The 14,842-nt window shown below is 39.8% G+C and overlaps 1 protein-coding gene across 2 annotated transcripts in view; it reads right to left on the reverse strand.

Annotated features, from left to right (window-relative positions):
* Positions 1–14,842, reverse strand: part of aqr (aquarius intron-binding spliceosomal factor) — a 65,490-nt gene that overhangs the window by 4,717 nt on the left and 45,931 nt on the right. For both annotated transcript variants that reach the window (XM_015969805.3, XM_015969804.3), the window contains exons 32-33: positions 13,008–13,178; positions 1,097–1,182 (exon numbers count right to left, since the gene is read on the reverse strand). In XM_015969805.3, coding sequence (XP_015825291.3) covers positions 1,097–1,182; positions 13,008–13,178 — 257 coding nt within the window. The remainder of the gene's footprint in view (positions 1–1,096; positions 1,183–13,007; positions 13,179–14,842) is intronic.

Raw genomic sequence — 14,842 nt, forward strand, 5'->3', positions numbered from 1 at the left:
TGAAAGTTGTCACTGATGGAGTTGAGTAAGAAATCTGAATGAGTTTAAGCTTCTCTTTTTCCTTAGAAAACTTTAAATTCCATTTTTAAAACGATTCTTTATCTAATTTTCATTTAGTTGCAACAATTTTTGGGTTGAATCTGATGAAATTCCCTTATGTTTCAGAAAGAGCCAACAGACACACACAAATACTGGTAGCTAAAGGATGAAAACGATGAAATTGGGTTGAAAGAGTGTTTATGAACAATGTAAAACCCTCAGGCTTACCAAACAGAACACAACTTATATCAAAGTTTCATTCAGATATTCTCATGTGGAAGAAAAAAAATGCACATGCTCTAATTTCTGGCTGAAGATTTGAATATTTATGGAAAGGCTGAAATTAAAAACTGGGGTTTGGGGGTTTTGATGTTCAATGTGGTCAGAAGTTTTAACTTTAGAGAACAGAAAAAAAAACCATACTGATGCATGGCTATGAACCAAACAGCAAAACAATAAGGTGGGGGAGGCGGGATAATCACGGACAGGCCAGCAAGAGAAACTACCACTTTTGGTGGCTATCTTCTTTCAGTAACATCCTGAGGGTTTGGCAGCCTACTTGAAGCTACAATTGCTTATTATCTGCACTAGAGTTTCAATTTGTGAGCTGTCCATTGCTGTGATGAAGCTGTGAGCAGTCCAAATCACAGAGCAGCTAAAGCCCATCCCGGTTAGCAGCCAGTGTCACATTAAAGCACCCCGGATGAGTCCAGCTTCAACTCTCCGATGATAAAAACAGGCAAATAAAGTGTAAAGAGCTAATTGAGAATCGGTGGCAGGAGTGTGAACGGCTGTTTGACCACAAATCAGTTGAGAGGAGTGAAGAAAGAAGTGTGAGGAGGTGGGATAAAGGAACCTCTACTGTTCAGCTTTATCAGGTAATAACAAAGAAGTCTCGCCAGAGACGTCGTCTCCGGAGGATTAAGTATTGCCGTTTCTGTTGTCTCTCTTCCCTTTAGGATGTTTATATTAGACTAGAACTTTATAGTGCAATAGCTGCCAGGAGTGGTTTTGTATTGGGTACATTTTTCTGCTTGGCATGCATGGAAATAATCACCTTAGGTGTCCCACAGCTTTGGTACGAACTAGCGACAGGATGATGTAGTCGTTCTGCTGACCCTGGAATCTGTCCACTGTTGTGATCTGCACACACACACACATTCATTATTTGATAAAGAAATGCACAAACCCACACATCAAAGATATGGTAACCAAGCTTCTGCTGCTTTAATACTTTGCAAAGTAAACAAGTGTCTGCAGTGCCTGGTGTTTTAGCCAGGTGGAGAGATTTAGCATAAATGTTCAGAAACATGGGTCGACTTCACAATTTCTTTCTTTATTTTTCCTTAGACAGGCAAACGATAAGAAACGGTGCGTGTGTTTGCTTCATGCCGTGGTTATCACTGAAGGCCACACGAGCAGCTGGGAGCGCTAATGCGGCTTAGAGGGCATTTGCCTCCACTAGCCTCTTAGCGGGACCCCTGAGAATCAGCTCCAGGACACTGGAGGGCCATGCTGTTTGACTCAATCAGAGCTTGTTGTAGGGTGAGGAGGGGTAGCTTTCTGGTAGTCATTTCTAGATCTCAGATTGCACTTTTAGGAACTCTATTAAGGTTGTCAAGAGCACAGTTACAGCTGTGCTGAAAAGTTCTTTATAATTAGGGCTAGACAGATGTTGGATAATACCACTACATAATATCAATTTACAATATAAGTAGCTATTATTACACATTTATGTTATTTAAGCCTGCATGTTTTTGGCCGTCTTAGACTTATCTTCTGTTGTGAATAGATTCATGACAAAAAACTGTGAATGTGAGGGTGATTTACATGCCTGTGGTCATCCAGAGGAATTGGCCCAGCGACAACTTATTAAACATTGGACTTTCGAAGTGGTAGCGTCAGTAACGTCAGTAGTAAACAGGGCATAAGGGAGAATAACCCTCCAAAAGTATGTTACTCTGATGTCTCTGAAAGAGCTAACAATCAATGTATATAGTTGAGATCATTTTTGATGCCAAGTCAGCAGAAACTCTTTGTGAAAATTTAGATTAAAAAAAAAATCAGACAAAAGAAGAGATTAAAAAACAGAAGACAGAGAAAGGAGAGGATGGAGACAAGAAATAAAGAAGCACAAAAAGATTAAAGATGCAATCCTGGGAGTTGGACAACAAATTCCTGCAATGTAAATGGTTTAGAATATCTCTAATTCCAGTTTAGCAAAGGCAGCTCAAGTGAGTGTTTATTTATTATTTTTTTAAATGATTTTTATATTTCAACAAAGTTCTTCCTATGGAGAAAGATGCTGTGTAGGAGGCAACAAAAGGAAACACTGGAGCATGGAGCCAAAAGAAAAGAGATACAGATATACAGTGGGGCAAAAAAGTATTTAGTCAGCCACCGATTGTGCAAGTTCTCCCACTAAAAATGATGACAGAGGTCAGTAATTTACATCATAGGTACACTTCAACTGTGAGAGACAGATTGTGAAAAAAAATCCATGAACTCACATGGCAGGATTTTTAAAGAATTTATTTGTAAATCAGGGTGGAAAATAAGTATTTGGTCACTTCAAACAAGGAAAATCTCTGGCTCTCACAGACCTGTAACGTCTTCTTTAAGAAGCTTTTCTGTCCTCCACTGGTTACCTGTATTAATGGCACCTGTTTGAACTCATTATCTGTATAAAAGACACCTGTCCACAGCCTCAAACAGTCAGACTCCAAACTCCACTATGGCCAAGACCAAAGAGCTTTCGAAGGACACCAGGAAAAGAATTGTAGACCTGCACCAGGCTGGGAAGAGTGAATCTACAATAGGCAAGCAGCTTATGTGAAAAAATCAACTGTGGGAGCAATTATCAGAAAATGGAAGACATACAAGACCACTGATAATCTCCCTTGATCTGGGGCTCCACGCAAGATCTCATCCCGTGGGGTCAAAATGATCATGAGAACGGTGAGCAAGAATCCCAGAACCACACGGGGGGACCTGGTGAATGACCTGCAGAGAGCTGGGACCACAGTAACAAAGGTCACCATCAGTAACACACTACAACGGCAGGGAATCAAATCCTGCAGTGTCAGACGTGTTCTGCTGCTGAAGCCAGTGCATGTCCAGGCCCGTCTGAAGTTTGCCAGAGAGCACATGGATGATACAGCAGAGGATTGGGAGAATGTCATGTGGTCAGATGAAACCAAAGTAGAACTTTTTGGTATAAACTCAACTTGACGTGTTTGGAGGAAGAAGAATACTGAGTTGCATCCCAAGAACACCATACCTACTGTGAAGCACGGGGGTGGGAACATCATGCTTTGGGGCTGTTTTTCTGCTAAGGGGGCAGGACGACTGATCCGTGTTAAGGACAGAATGAATGGGGCCATGTATCGTGAGATTCTGAGCCAAAACCTCCTTCCATCAGTGAGAGCTTTGAAGATGAAACGTGGCTGGGTCTTCCAACACGACAATGATACCAAACACACCACCCGGGCAACAAAGGAGTGTTTCCGTAAGAAGCATTTGAAAGTCCTGGAGTGGCCTAGCCAGTCTCCAGACCTCAACCCCATAGAAAATATGTGGAGGGAGTTGAAAGTCCGTGTTGCTCGGCGACAGCCCCAAAACATCACGGCTCTCGAGAAGATCTGCATGGAGGAATGGGCCAAAATACCAGCTACTGTGTGTGCAAACCTGGTAAAGACCTATAGTAATCGTTTGACCTCTGTTATTGCCAACAAAGGTTATGTTACAAAGTATTGAGTTGAATTTTTGTTATTGACCAAATACTTATTTTCCACCCTGATTTACAAATCAATTCTTTAAAAATCCTGCCATGTGAATTCATGGATTTTTTTTCACATTCTGTCTCTCACAGTTGAAGTGTACCTATGATGAAAATTACTGACCTCTGTCATCATTTTACATGGGAGAACTTGCACAATCGGTGGCTGACTAAATACTTTTTTGCCCCACTGTAGCTATGATCACCACTAGAAAAGATTTAAAAAAGTTAATAAATTCATCAATCTGAGGTAAGAATAGCAACGTAAAGGTCAGTCGTTAATCTCACAAGTAGTTCCTAAAAAATTGTACTTCCCTACAAATATTTTTTCCTTTAACTTCAGTCGTATTGAGGAAAGAGATCTCGCAGAGATCATAAAAAGAAAGGCACAACAGAGAGCAACAATTACAACGCAGGAGACAAGTGAAAGCTGCATATAAACGGGAGGTAGGGCTGGGCAATACATCGAAAATTTATCGTTATCGAAATTTCTGACTCTTGTGATAATTGTTCACATGTCAGTGGGCTGCATGATGGCGCAGTGGTTAGCACTGCTGCCTCGCAGCACGAAGGTCGCAGGTTCGAAACTCAGCTGCGGCCTTTCTGCGTGGAGTTGCGTGTTCTCCCCATGCATGCGTGGGTTTCCTCCGGGTACTCCGGTTTCCCCCACAGATCACAACATGCCCTATAGGTTATAGATTGTAAGTCGCTTTGGATAAAAGCGTCTGCTAAATAAATAAACATAAACATGTCAATAAATCTGATAATAAAACAAAATGAAAAGAAGTGTGTAGGTTGGCAACGTTCGTGTCCCTTTAAGAAGCTGTAGCCCCTTGAGTCACATAAAAATGTGACTCAACGTAATAGATGTGACAGCCCCATCTAGAGGACAACTTTTGTTTCTGTGCATACCTGTAGTTATCATCCATTTATCGCTATTGAGGTGAAATCCTCAATATATCGTGATATTAACTTTAGGCCGTATCGCTCAGCCCTAATGTGAAGTATGATTGGCACAACATAAGACCTGCAGTCATGTTCAATACCCCCCCCCCACCCCCCACCCCCCCACACACACATACACACACAAAATGTATAAATCCCCCACAGACAGGTGAGGGGGGACGTCCCCCTATTTTCTAAAGTGAATTTCAAGCCCTGTGTATGTAAGTATAATATTGGTAAGTGTCAGTTATTGGCCATAACAGATATATTAATGCCAGATATTAATATTTGTCAATTTTTCATATCAGTGCATCACTGATAATTACCAAAATTGCAGATTTCCTTGAAGTATCATATATGAGGCTTTGTTACTCAACCTCAATAACTTACATAAAAATGCTCATCAAAATGAATATCTTTCACGAAATTCTCATTTAATCATAACAAAAACAAACCTTAACCCACAACAGGTGAGAACAGACACTGTGTATAAAAGAGGGCACATTTTCTCCTGGGTTGATACATCAGGGCAAGATGCATAAGACTCTTAGCCAAGCAGAAACAGGTTAGTGTGTCCTTTATGGATCCTCACACTAGAAGAGATCAATAGGACAACCGCTACCAGTGAAAAGCTGCACAGTCTCAGGACCACACAACTTGCTGAATAAATCATCCGGTGGCTGTGGTTACTAATGCAACTCTACGTAAACCTGGAACCTCTATTGAACAAAAAATAAATCAAAAGAAACAAATATAAGTAGAGTGTGTGAAGGAATGAGCAATAGGGGTTAATGAGGTATTTATTTATGTCTCCCTGATGCTATGTGGAACAGGTGCAACACCGCAGGCAAAAATATGTTGGTTTTACAATAACACGAGGAGCTGTGAGCTGTATTTTCAAGCCAAACCGTATATCTGCATTAACGTGTTCACGCACATGAAATACAAGAGGCTTTGACAGGTAGTTATTCTTGGCCCACAGACATGGAAGCCCATATCGACAGTCTCCCTAAGGTGCAGCTTTTGCATAGTGTTTAGTTATTTATGAGAAATCATCTGGAGAGGGAATTACAGAGGTCGTGTCAATGTGACAAAAACACACACACACGCACATGCACGCACTCACACACACACACATGTCTGTGGACATAAGAACACACAGACGATTATTTTACAGGGAATCACTACCGTCTTGTCCTTCTCCTTATTGTCAGGAACACAACTATGTTAGTTGTTCTGTCTGCTTCTCTATCTATCCTGATCTATGTTGCGTTCATGAAAATTATTCCCTGGAAAGTGCAGAAATCAATTAGCTAAATTTCTTTTCAATTAATCACAAGCCACGCAAAGGGAATGACAAAGCTAGCAGTAATACGTCTTATTATGGGCTCATGTCTGCATGTTACTCACGACAGATTTTTTTGCAAAAGTAAAATTCAATGAAGTTAGACACCATGATTCCCAACATTGTCATATCCTTCTAACTCACTGATTCTGGTCACACAGATTTCATGATGTTGAATACGCTTCCACTCCCAGTTAGTTGAGTTTGACAACAAAAAAAATAAGATAGTTGCTTCTTGATTTGAGTACTGTGACCTGAATATAACTGTATTGAGACTTAAGAGGAAGTCCAAATGAACTCCATCCATTGAAACATTACATTCTATACATTCAAGTTTATTTATATAGCGCCAAATCACGACAAGAGTCGTCTCAAGGCACTTCACATAATAAACATTCCAATTCACAGTTAATTAAGCCAATCAGAAATAATGTTTCCTATATAAGGAACCCAGCAAATTGCATCAAGTCACTGACTAGTGTCAGTGACTATACAGCAATCCTCATACTAAGCAAGCATGCAGCGACAGTGGAGAGGAAAACTCCCTTTTAACAGGAAGAAACCTCCAGAGAATCCTGGCTCAGTATAAGCAGCCATCCTCCACGACTCACTGGGGATCGAGAAGACAGAGCGCACGCACGCGCGCGCACACACACACACACACACACACACACACACACACACACACACACACACACACACACACACACACACACACACACACACACACACACACACACACACACACACGTAATGTGTCTATAGTTATATTGTGATGTCTTAGTAAATATTGTATTTGGTGAAAGATAAACTTTATTGTATTTATCCTAGTGGATCTATAATTAAACGGATAAACTAGTATCAGCACATCAAAAGTCAATGAAAACAAAAAGTTATTATCAAGAGAGAGAGAATGTATTAGTGGTTAGCAGCAGTGTGCTAGTCGATGGCCCCCTCCATGAGGCCACCACAGCTCAGCAGAACATCATTGTATATATATATATATATATATATATATATATATACACACACACATACATATGTATATATATACATACATATATATATATATATATGTATGTATATATATACATATACATACACACACATACATATATATATATATATATATACACACACATACATATGTATATATATACATACATATATATATTTATATACATATATATATATACATACATATATATATATATAAATATATATATATATATACATATATATATATATATATATGTATATATATGTATGTATATATATATATATATATATATATATATATATATATATATATATATACACATGTATATATATATACATACATATATATATATATATGTATATATATATATAATGGGTAAATTACAAACTGAACACAAGTTTTGACATTTAGCCAAAAGCTTCAGTTAGCATGTTATTCTGGGCCATCGACTGGTGCTAACTGGGCTTCCTCTCCTCCCCTTTTGTGTCTAATTAAAGTCATCAGAGAAAAATAAGCTGGCTGCTGACATTTGCTTGGTTTTAGCCATTGTGACACATTGTCAGACACACCGGACCCAGCGCTCAGCACGTGACCTTTCAGCTGCTCAGCATTTTCCCACAAGAGTCCCTCTTTCTACTTCATCACACTCCCTCTCTGGCCATCTTTCATTTCAGCAAATCCAGCAGCCTGTCACTCCTGTCACTTCATCACTGGGCACGCACACTGACTAAGGATGAGAGCGCAGTGAAAGAAGCTTTGTCTTAACATAGCAGGACATTTTAGATGTCTAAGCAGAATTCCTGGCCCTCTGTCACACTTTTTAATAAAAAAAAACAACAAGTAGATATGGTTGCAATGCACCAACTATAGACACAGCAAGTGGTAATCAGTAAACACTTTGACACTGCTGATAGCAGGAAACACCATCAATTAAAGCTCTAAGTTAAAATAGGAAATTAAGCAGTGGGATTCACTTTTTGATAGTTTGTTTTTGGATTATTATGAATAGAAACACACGTGACTAATTTTAAAGTGTTCAGAAGTTACCCATGAGGCGGAGAATGAAAGATAGGGTCACAAATGTTTGACTAAAACTAAGAAACAAACACCTTTTTTTTTTTACTATTTATATAAAGAACATTTTTATTAAAATAGAACAAATCTTTACATAAATTTCAAAAATTTGGGGGGATTTCCGCTAGTAAAATAACTAAATCCTTGAGATGGATTTATTTGAACTCTGCTGAATGAGTCAAACTGCATTTACTTCACAATCTGATGAAACTTTTAATTTGATTTGATTTGATTTCTTTATTTTTGCTTGTTTGTTCTTGTTCGGCATTTTGGGGTGTCATATTTAAAGTCTGCAGAGGAGTTTACAGAATGTTTTCTGAAAACTCTGAAAACAGCACTTAAAGGTGACCTAGAATGCAGTTAAACAGCAATCTAAAACTGATCTTTGAGCCTCTAGCATATAAAATTTGGTTGGAGCTTAAACTGTCCAAGGAGCCCTGAAAAAGAAAAAGACCTGTTTTCACCACCCACTTCACCAGTGTGTGTGCGCGTGTGTGTATATCTGTGACAGTGTGTGTGTGCGTCTGTGAGTGTGTGTTGGGGGGTTTGAAAAGAGACAAGTAAAAGCAGAAACTAAACTACATTCAGAGTTTCACAGTAAGTTCCCACTAAAGCTTTATATAACATTGATTTATGGATATTTTAACAAAAAAGGCTTTAAAAACAAATAATATTTGCACTACATATAAATAATTTCATATTTGTGCACCCCTGCATATGCTCTGTTTTCAATTTTGTATTCCTTTTGTGATTTTGTATACTGTTTGTTCAATAAAGTTCTGAAAAGAAAAAAAACGTCCCCACTGAAGCAGTGAGTCGAGAATGTGTATGGCAAAGACAGGCTGCTTGTATAAGGGTTGTAGAAGGGTTGCAGACTAGTGGGCCATTCCCATCTGTACCAGGTCGGCCCGGGCCGGGTAGCCCCAGTCGGCCCCAGCCTGGCCCGGTTGATTCCACACATCCTTGCCTTAAGCCCATGTGGGCTGATTCTACCCACCAATCAGAGGCTTGCTCTAATGGAAGGTGTGAATTTGCTGTCAGCAGTGGGTGTGTTGGCCCTGGTCGGCCTGAAGCAGACCCCCTCGAGAAGAGGGCTGAGAATGAGCCTTGGTTGGCCCGGAAAAATACCAGGCCACCCAGATATGTAAACAACCTAAGCTACCCGGCCTGGGCCGACCCGGTACAGATGGGAATGGCCCATAGCAATGAAGAGGAGTGCCGGACCAGACTGGAACACAAGCTGTGGATCTATCCTAAAACTCACTTATAGTCTGGATTTTACCAGTATATCCTGGAATCTGAGTGGTGAATGCTTGTTTTTCTCCTTTTCAACAAGGCTGTTGCTAGCTGAAGCTAACAGCTAGCTGGTGCTAACAGAGGCCCGGTGTGCCGTAACTCTGAGGTAGCTTTGCTGCAACCAGCGTTAAAATATTGCAGACAGTGATGTGAGTCAGAACGTGTAGCTGTAGCAGGAGAGGTTACCTTGTGACATTATTAGCAAAGCTTGCTCAGAAAATGAGTTATTCTATCTCATTTTTCAACTTTCTAATTTAGATAAAAAGTAGGTCTCATGTGGCTTTGACTTTTTGGCATGCTACTTTTGACCACCCAAGTTGTCTTTCTTCAACAACGAGGAAAATGTCGGTTTAGATTCTAGGTCTCCTTTAACGGTTATGTGGAGCCCTGTGGGGTGCTCTTTACCTGCTTCAGGGCTGTTAGCTGTTTTCAATGCTGGTAGCTAATGAAAGGCTAGCAGTTAGCTTTTTCAGTTTGTCAACCTTCAATAAAAAAACACAAATAGAAGGAAAAAAAAAGAAGTTTGCTTTTCTGTTGGCATCTCAGTGGAGCCTGGAAGTAGAAGACAGAGTAATGTATTTCGAGCTGAAGCAAAGAGTTAAAATCAAAGTGAATATTGGCACAGCATACACTAGTTTGAAGAAGCTAATGGAGGCTATAAAACAATGGACTGATAGTGACCTGGCTTTGTTGCAAGTAGATTTGTAAACGTTTTGTCCAACAGTGTGAATCTTTTTACTTCGTGACTTATTTAGTAAGACTTGGCTCATGTTGGTGTTGGCTTGTGTAAGTGCCATCTACAGCGCGCCGCTGCAGGGTTGTGTACGACAGTTGTATTCCATTATCAACCAGCGAGACGGAGAAGCTGGAAACTGTTTAATGTTACTTTAGAAAATGTCAATATTGTGTTCAATTTAAGACAGCCTGGTATAAAATACAGTAAATATCCCTATAGCAATTAGAAATGTGATGGTTTTTTTGTTTTGTTTGGATTAACATAAAAAAACAGGCAAATACCATCTGGCTTTTAGTTTAGCAATTTCTGGTATCCCTGTCTCCCCTGTATTTTGAAGTATATTGCATTGCCAGGCTCTTGGCATTAAACACACCTAATCTTTACACAGATATGTAGAAAAATACCCACAGTCTGAATCTCGTCTCTACGCAATAGATTTTTGCTGATTGCCATTTTCAAAGCAAACCAGCTACTTTTCCTTGAACTTCTCATTTTTAAATATAAACTAGGATAAGAAAGCAAAGACTGGAAAGAAAAATTGGATATGGTAAAGGAATAAAAGAAAGAAATCATAAGGCCTAGTTGAAAACATTTGAACAAAAGAAGCAGATAAGGGACAAGAAACATTTGACACCCAGCTTCTTACAGAACACTGTGGTAGAAAAATAAATGAGACGATAAATGGTTCGAGGAACAATGACTCACAGGTAAATAAATCCCCAAAACATCTTTTAAAGCAGAAAACTAGGATTTTTCTAAATAATTCAAATGTACAAAACTTATAATGTATTTCTTTTATTTTATTTAACTTTTATTTAACCAAATGACTCCTTCTCATTTACGATGACAATCTGGCCAAGAGGCAGCAGCAACAGAAATATAGTTAGCTTTACACCAAAGAAGAACAAATAAGATAAAACATACAAGATACAAGATTTTTGAAAGCGGTTCTATAAATTATGTCACCGTAATCTAAGACTGGAAGGATTGTCATTTTGACCAAGGTTTCCTTTGCAGAATGAGTAAAGGATGACCTGTTGTGGTACAGAAACCCAATTCTTGACTTGGCTTTTGAAAGTGAATTATTGTGATTTTCAAATGAAAGTGTGCTGTCAATAGGGGTGAACCTGGACAATTAAGTTGCTTTAAACAAAACTATATTATTTTATTCAAATTACTGTCTAGTGTTGCCTCTCCTACCAGCAGGAATCTGCAGTATGCAGCACAAATAAACTATAATACAGTAGAAAAAACTAAAAGCATTGATAAAAATGTACTAAAACTGCACAAACTCTGAGAGGAATGTGTATTTGTGGTAAGAAGAGAAAAAAAAAATCACACCAATGGCCTTTTGAGAATTAAGAGCTGTGAATTTCTTTCTCAGTGCAAAGGAGGATTAGAGGTCGGATTTCAGCTGACATGTGGGGGTGTAAAAAGCTGTTTCGGAGCATATCTTGCATGTTGTTTGTGCTTCCACTTAAACAGTCTGAATCCTACTTATACACACACACATTTAAGAGGGAAAAAGACTGTTACTGTAGACTTCTAAACAAGATGTAAAAAGTGTGATTTCACATTAGGAGTATTGCGTGTTAAAAAGTTAAAGAGCAAATTGCAAAATGCAGGTTAGAGACTCCCATGAACCAACGTTTAGAGAAATATAATAGAGACTTGTTTTAAAAGTTTTTTTATGCATACATAATAAGAGAAGAGAAGCAGTGTGTGTGTGTGTGTGTGGGGGGGGGGGGGGGGGGGTTTCACAATGCTAGCTTAAACTCGTGTACTAACATTCAGATATTGTACAGATTACTATCATGTACTAGACAATTAAAATAGTATTGGTCAGTTAATATAATATTAATACTAATGAGCGTCTGTCAGCTGTCTCATACTCGTTAATATCCGTTCACCTAACCTAGTTTAGTGCTTTAGAGAGAGGGAGAGCTTCCGGTTCTGGAGCTCATGCGGGCTTCTGTGAGCTGGATCCGACTCAAACACCAGCAAGCCAGTCCAGTTGGTATTTTTAAAAGCTGCACATGATCCTCTCCTGGTTGTCTGGGCGGCGGCTCTGATCTGGTTCTGACCCGGAAACCAACTGGCCCGCTGAGCCGCGCATCTCTTCTGGTGGTCGGTTCTGACCTGGTTCTGATGGTGATCTGAGCTCCAGAAATCCACATTTCATTTTTTAAACCCCACCACGGGTCTCCGGAGCCTAGCACGGACCACATCCCGGTACCAACCGATGTGGGCTACAGAAGTCCATCTTTCAGCTGCATAAACGCCCTCAGGCACGGATATAGAGGCGTTGTTTCTCTTATCTGGAAACCTGTGGACTCGACGTCCAGACAGGCTGGAGTTGGTACAGCCTTCACAAACTATAGTTTATCAACATGAACACAATCCAACACTAGTAAACACACACACTGACTGGATAACATGACCTCTCTATCCTAAAACTACCCACTCTCCACACTGAGCTGAGGCAGCCTAGCTTCCAACTCCCTTTGGTTTCATCAGAGGTTCAGATTTAGAAAAAAAGAGCCTTTTTAGAAGCTTTGCTGAGAAAGGCCACTTTTTACTAGAAAACTGCTGTTTTAAAACCAAACATCCACAATAAGCATTTCAAATAGTATTTTTGGACAGCCTATTATATGAATTAGAAAAAAAATTTAACCTGCAAGTTGCTCTTTAATACACAACATGGAATGTTTGTGAAAGGTCAGGTGGTGGGAAAACAGCCAAAAAGCTACAAAAATAAATTAAACAGTCCAGGTCTATTCCTACTGGTCCTTACCTTGTTAGGTTGTCCAAAATACGGATTTCCAGCACAGCGCTGGTTGATGACATCTCTGATCAGGTGTTTTTGTCCATTGTAGGTGGTAAGGATGCTGATTCGCTCAGATGGATATCCCAACAGACGCATGTACATGAAGAGAGCTACGCAGTACTCTGCCTCTGCCAGATTCTTCACAGAAAAGAAATGTAAGAAAAACATTAGATTGTCAATATTATACATAGCATGAAATTTATTGAAATATACAAAAATAAGCATAAAAATCAGGGATGTTTTGATCAAATTTTTGCCACCAATCCGAGTAATTTGATTTTGAGTATCTGCCAATACCGAGTCCCAATGTGATACTTACGTAATACATTAAAACAATAAAAAAATAAATAAATAAAAAACACATAAAAATTGTCCTTTGTTTATTCTCAATTTTATAGATCTAGATGAATCTCCTTATTGTTCTTGTGAATGTGTGACAATGTTAACTATGTGAAGTGCCTTGAGATGACTCTTGCCGTGATTTGGCGCTATATAAATAAACTTGAAAACTTGAATATCTGCCTAGAATCTGTGATACCTATAATCTTGTGATGTACTGTAAAACGTGTGGTTGTAATGTAACTCGCCTTGTAAGTTGCAGTGTGTGTGTGTGTGTGTGTGTGTGTGTGGGGGGGGGGGTCGTGGGCGCGGAACGTAGCCGTGGCGCTGGAGTTTCAGGCGTGACGCTGCACCATCTCCCCTTGCAGGCCAAACAAAGCTCCTGTGTCTAGTGTTTTTCTTACTCTACCAATCTTTATGAACAAGAATCTTTTCCAAGATGTCTTGGTCCTTCGAGCCGGATCACACTAAATACATGACATGATCCTTTGTGACGGAACAAGGGACACTGAAGGCTATGCAAAGCCTATGGTAGGACTATAGACCAAAAGACTGGTGTACCACATTTGGGTAGAGACAACCGACACGTGTGTAGGTGTAACTGACTTGTGTGGGTGCAACTGATAAGTTGCCTTGTAAGCAGTGTGGTCAATAAAAGGCTGTGTGAAGGGCGAGCTCTTTGGAGAAAAGTAACTAGCTTGGCTAAGTGCTTGGCTCCCCTTACTGTACCATTGTTTATGTACAGGAATCTTTCCCAACATTTATTAACTATCTTTCAGTGTCATCTGGCTCCATGTTTTTGTCCTAATAGCCGTAGTAAACTGGGAGTATTGGAAGTGGAATAGCACATAATAGACACAGATGACTGACTGTAGCGAATCCTGAAGGGAAAAGCTGAAAGAGAAAGAAGTTTGTTTTTAAGGCAGCATATCATGCAGTGCTGCCTTTTCTACCATTAAAAATGTGCACACATTACAAGTGGCTGGTGTGCTGCCTTTGCTGTCTTGTTTAAAATCTGTCCAAAGTGCAGACATTTATGCACTCCTGAGGTGACATGTTAGCTCCGCATTAGCCTGCTAGCTAACAGGATATCTCTAACCCCGGGTTTCCACGGGAGCCATCAGCAGCACGTTACTGCAGCAGCACGTCTTGCTCGCGTAAGCTGCTGCTTGACCCTTCCCACGAGACGCAAAGCAGCAGGAGAGCAGCTGTCACCGACCGAGCACGAAGTCACACGAGTGACTTCGTCAGTAAACACAACAACAAGCAGGAGAAAATCACAACATGGTTTGTGTTTTATGTTCTGTCCGTTTTATGATCGCCAATACGGACCTGAAAAACAAAGGAGACCGCTAGCTATGTGATAACTTCTCACGGGGCCGCACAGTTAGTAACGTTTTTTAAAAGTAAAGCAACCGGAAGGCAGTACGTTCTTTATTCTGAAAATCTCGAGAGCTTCTCTC

This window comes from Nothobranchius furzeri, chromosome 18 (genome assembly GCF_043380555.1).
Source record: "Nothobranchius furzeri strain GRZ-AD chromosome 18, NfurGRZ-RIMD1, whole genome shotgun sequence".
Lineage (NCBI taxonomy): Eukaryota > Metazoa > Chordata > Actinopteri > Cyprinodontiformes > Nothobranchiidae > Nothobranchius > Nothobranchius furzeri.